Consider the following 5,145-nt stretch of genomic DNA (forward strand, 5'->3'; position numbering starts at 1 on the left):
AAAAATTTACCTAATTTATAGTAGAATTATCACAGTATTCTGCACTCAAAAATGTTAATTCAAAATATATTTAGAAGATCCTAAAACATATTAGACATAAATTCTAACATTTTAAACTTGCTACTGTGTACTCTTCATTGGATTCCTTTCATTTAGTTTTGATCTCATATAATGCAGAATTCTAAAACAACATAGTCATCTGTTCTTCTACACCCACCATATTTTCTTTCTACTCAGAATAAGTTTTTCTGTTTTCCAAAATGACATAACATTTATATGTAAAACTTAGAAAGCAACATTTCTGGCTTTCAGGATTGACAGTCTATGCTTTAGTTCCATGTATTTTATATTGTTTGTTTCTGAAAATATTCGTTGTTACTCCCTCAGCTTGTATGGTTTGTGATGAAATCCTTGAAATTTCTGTAAATTAAATTTTCTTTTTAAAATTAGAGTTTTTTTTTTAATTATTGGGCAAATTACTTTTTTAAAGAATACAGTCAAGCACCATATAAGGACATTTTAGTTAACAACAGACTGCATATGTGATGGTGGTGTCCCATAAGACTATACTGTATTTCTACTATACCTTTTCTGTGTTTAAATATGTCTAGATACACAAATACTTACCACTGTGTTACAGTTGTCCACAGCATTCAGTACAGTAACATGTACAGTTTGTAGCCCAGATGTGTAGTAGGCTATACCATATAGGTTTGTGTAAGTACACTCTATGATGTTAGTATAACAACTATCCTTTGAGGTAGTATTCTAACTTATTCCTATTTTATGTTTGAGGAAACCGAGATTAAGATAATTAAAATAATTTTGCCAAAGGTTATAAAAGGAAGTGATTGGAATCAGATCTTTCTGACTCCTACCACCCATGTTCTTGATCATTGCTGAAATCTTAAGGAAAAGTTGAAGACATTATACAATCTTCTGATGGAATATTATGTGGCCAATAATAGTGAGGGTTACGGTGACTATATAATGACATGGAAATTTATAGGAAGTGCTATAGGAAGTGAAAAAAGACTAAGAGATTACAAGTAGATGTTCATAGTGGCTCTGTTTATCATTCCTTTGTTCAAACATGATATAGATAGTGTTCAGCTGTTATATAATTTTGCTTAATTTACAGAATTTCTGTAAGCAGAAACATAAGCCCAATGTAAACCAGATATGGTTAGGAAACTGAACACTTAGTTTTATAATAGACTCTGGCATGTTCAGTTTCTTTTTAATTTTACCTAAAGCCATTTTTTACTGGACTTAATGCCAGCTTTAATGCAATCTCTCATCTGTATTCTTGAAGGCTAATGGAATAGTAAAATTTTCTTAAGGATAACTTAAATGTGTTATATAGTGTCCTTGGGGTAGCTTGTGCACAAAAGATGTTTTCTTTCCCACCCTGTAGAGGTAGCTCATTAGGACACCCAGTAGTGTCATTATTAAGTTTTCATGTGTTTCTCAGTTTTGATGCTAATCTTTGTGCGTATGTGCGTGCATTTTTTTTTCCTCTGCAGCACCAATGTGGTTATGAATTATTCAGAGATCGAGTCTAAGGTTCGAGAAGCAACGAATGATGATCCTTGGGGACCTTCTGGGCAACTCATGGGAGAGATTGCCAAGTAAGTGATAATTTGACTCAGCAGTGCAGAAAAAATCAAAGTATCTTTACACAGAAATGTGAAATTTTGCTTTCAGTTTTAAACTATTTAGCTGCGAAATATAAATTTTGCATAATCATTTAAGATAATAATGTAGAAAGTTTTATGCAAGGTCCATTCCCCTTAAAAATGAGCTCAAAAAACAGAAGAAAATTATTCCTTTTTAGTGATTGTTTTGAGACTTACTATAGCTTACCACGTAAAGTTTTGACAAATGAAAATAAAATAACTTGAAGTAAAGTTACAAACATTTTTTTCCTAATGAACATCTGGGTCACTATGCCAGTGAATGAAGAGTTTGCAAAGTCTGATGTTAATCAGTGGGATTCACAAATGCGCTTGGTAACGTATAAAATATAGGAAAAACATTTTCCAGAAAGTGTATCATCTAAATTTTTTGAATTAAGCTTATTAATTTTCAAAATTCTTTGGAGAAACACAGTAAATTGGAACAAGCCTGCCATCTACTGTCAAAATTAATATATTGCAAATTCTTAAGGAAAATTATTCTTTTTTCAGGGCCACATTTATGTATGAACAATTTCCAGAACTTATGAACATGCTTTGGTCACGAATGTTAAAAGACAACAAAAAAAATTGGAGAAGAGTGTATAAGGTATGGACATAAGTCTGTTTTAATTACTTGATGTGTTGAAAACAAATGCTTAAAATTTAAGGTATATATACATAAATGGTTTTTGAAGCATATTAAATCCTAGAATAGAATTTTCTAAAACAGATGGAAGAAGTAGATTTGTTATTCGTGTTCTGTTTTCTAGTCATCACAAATATTTAAAATTAATAATACTTCTAAATGTTGAGTATTTTTATTTTATTTAAGATTTTTCGTACTAAAATATATTTATGCTTGTCAAAAGTAATGAATCTGTAATAGTATGCATGTTTAGTGTATGAGCAGTTAAGGTGAAAACTATAGTCTAATGTGGTTTGTCATCTTTATATAAAAATTTACCTAATTTATAGTAGAATTATCACAGTATTCTGCACTCAAAAATGTTAATTCAAAATATATTTAGAAGATCCTAAAACATATTAGACATAAATTCTAACATTTTAAACTTGCTACTGTGTACTCTTCATTGGATTCCTTTCATTTAGTTTTGATCTCATATAATGCAGAATTCTAAAACAACATAGTCATCTGTTCTTCTACACCCACCATATTTTCTTTCTACTCAGAATAAGTTTTTCTGTTTTCCAAAATGACATAACATTTATATGTAAAACTTAGAAAGCAACATTTCTGGCTTTCAGGATTGACAGTCTATGCTTTAGTTCCATGTATTTTATATTGTTTGTTTCTGAAAATATTCGTTGTTACTCCCTCAGCTTGTATGGTTTGTGATGAAATCCTTGAAATTTCTGTAAATTAAATTTTCTTTTTAAAATTAGAGTTTTTTTTTTAATTATTGGGCAAATTACTTTTTTAAAGAATACAGTCAAGCACCATATAAGGACATTTTAGTTAACAACAGACTGCATATGTGATGGTGGTGTCCCATAAGACTATACTGTATTTCTACTATACCTTTTCTGTGTTTAAATATGTCTAGATACACAAATACTTACCACTGTGTTACAGTTGTCCACAGCATTCAGTACAGTAACATGTACAGTTTGTAGCCCAGATGTGTAGTAGGCTATACCATATAGGTTTGTGTAAGTACACTCTATGATGTTAGTATAACAACAAAATTGCCTATGAACACATTACTTAGAACATATCTCCTTCATTAAGTAATGCATGACTGTAAATTACTGGTAAGATAAGGTTTTGTGCCCCTCAATTTCACCAAACTAGAGTTTTGTATGCCTAATCATCTTTAAGTGAGGTTTGTTCCAAGCAAGGTTAAGTTCAAAATGTACAATTGGTGATTTTTAGTGTATTCACAGAGTTGTGCAGGAGTAACTACTGTATGATTTCAGAACATTTTCATCACCCCAAAAAGAAAATCCATGCCCATTAGCAGTCATTCTAAATCCACATTCTAACAAAGTTTTCTTAAACGTTAAGTTTTTTTTTTTTAATTGTTGGCAGTAACCTTTTGAAACATAATCTACATCATTAACCTCAAAATTAAATTTGATCTGGGGAAAATGCTATGGGATCATGTAATTACAAATAATTCTTCTGATGTTTCTAATAATTCCTAGTTCCATAATGCTCAGATAAAAAGTAAAAGTTGAGTCAGCTTTCTAAAACCTTATTGTTCATTTATATCATAGATAAAAATATTTTTGAACATCAGAATTACTAATTTTTAAAGATCTTTTGATAGTACCTAGTGGGCAATTTATAATTATTTACTATGCTTAATATAAGAGGCATTTCAGATTAAGCATTAGACTGTATGTTTAAAGTCTAAGGTAAGGTAAAGAAACCCTCCACTACCACCATGAAGATTATTTATTTGCTAATGTTGGAAGTATTTTTTTTTAACCACTTACAAAAGCTCTACCAGAATTTATTTCGTTAAATCATTTGGTGCTTTGTATTTTTACAGTCATTGCTGCTCCTAGCTTACCTCATAAGGAATGGATCAGAGCGTGTTGTTACAAGTGCCAGAGAACACATTTATGATTTGCGATCCCTGGAAAATTACCACTTTGTAGGTGAGCAATAGAAAAACCTTATAAGCAAATTAAAACAGTAGTTGGAGTTGTCAGTCACCTGAACCAGCTTAGAAGCTTCTCTGCTCTAATTAGAATGTGACTGTTGCTGGTTGTGTGACGAGTGCAGAATCCAAGACGTGGGGCCCTAGAGTATTAATTAGTGAAGACAAGAACTTGCAGAAAAGACTGGCTAATAACAACAGAACCAACACAACATGAGTGTTCGGGTTTATATTAAAATATGCACTGGAGACTGGTCCCCTGTGGTGTCCATAAAGGAATAGCTTTAATCATATGGGAAGAAAAGGTTAGAGCTCCAAAACACACACATCTGTTTGAAGCTGGGGTTTTTTCCCTCCCACCAAATAATATTTACTGTGCAAAGGCAGCAAGGCCAGAGTGTGTTTTGAATGTGAAAGAGGCTAGAGAATGAAGCACATTTCATTTTGTAGTGTATCCCAGTTGTGTGAGCACTTGAAAATTTCAGTTTTTGAGCCTCACTAAAGCTTATTAGTGGTAATTAGTGTTCCCAGACTTGTACTGGGGACACCAAGACGTTTGGGTGCTTTTGAGTTATGAAAATGTTAAAGTGGTTTTTGTTTTGTTAAAATACGCTATAAAAAATAACATTTATGAATATGTCCATTTCCTATGGTCATCGTCAGTGATCCTTTTTCGGTGGTTCTTTAATTGACCTTGCATAGTACCATTATCTGTGGTCCTTTATAGTTCATCTTGACGTGCTCTTGTAAGCCAAACTTTCATTTTAGAACTTAGAGTTTGCTAAAGAGGAAATGACAAAGTTAAATAGCACAATTTGCCTCTTTTTATTATTTATTAA

At 31.7% G+C, this 5,145-nt stretch overlaps 1 protein-coding gene across 1 annotated transcript in view; it reads left to right on the forward strand.

Annotated features, from left to right (window-relative positions):
• The window catches only part of CLINT1 (clathrin interactor 1), a 67,521-nt gene that overhangs the window by 33,321 nt on the left and 29,055 nt on the right, over positions 1-5,145 (forward strand). Inside the window, exons 2-4 of the mRNA XM_012650376.1 lie at positions 1,527-1,631; positions 2,190-2,286; positions 4,196-4,310. Of these exons, the coding sequence (XP_012505830.1) occupies positions 1,527-1,631; positions 2,190-2,286; positions 4,196-4,310 (317 nt within the window). The remainder of the gene's footprint in view (positions 1-1,526; positions 1,632-2,189; positions 2,287-4,195; positions 4,311-5,145) is intronic.

Source organism: Propithecus coquereli, unplaced genomic scaffold (assembly GCF_000956105.1).
Source record: "Propithecus coquereli isolate 6110/MARCELLA unplaced genomic scaffold, Pcoq_1.0 Scaffold322, whole genome shotgun sequence".
In the NCBI taxonomy this organism is placed as follows: Eukaryota; Metazoa; Chordata; class Mammalia; order Primates; family Indriidae; genus Propithecus; species Propithecus coquereli.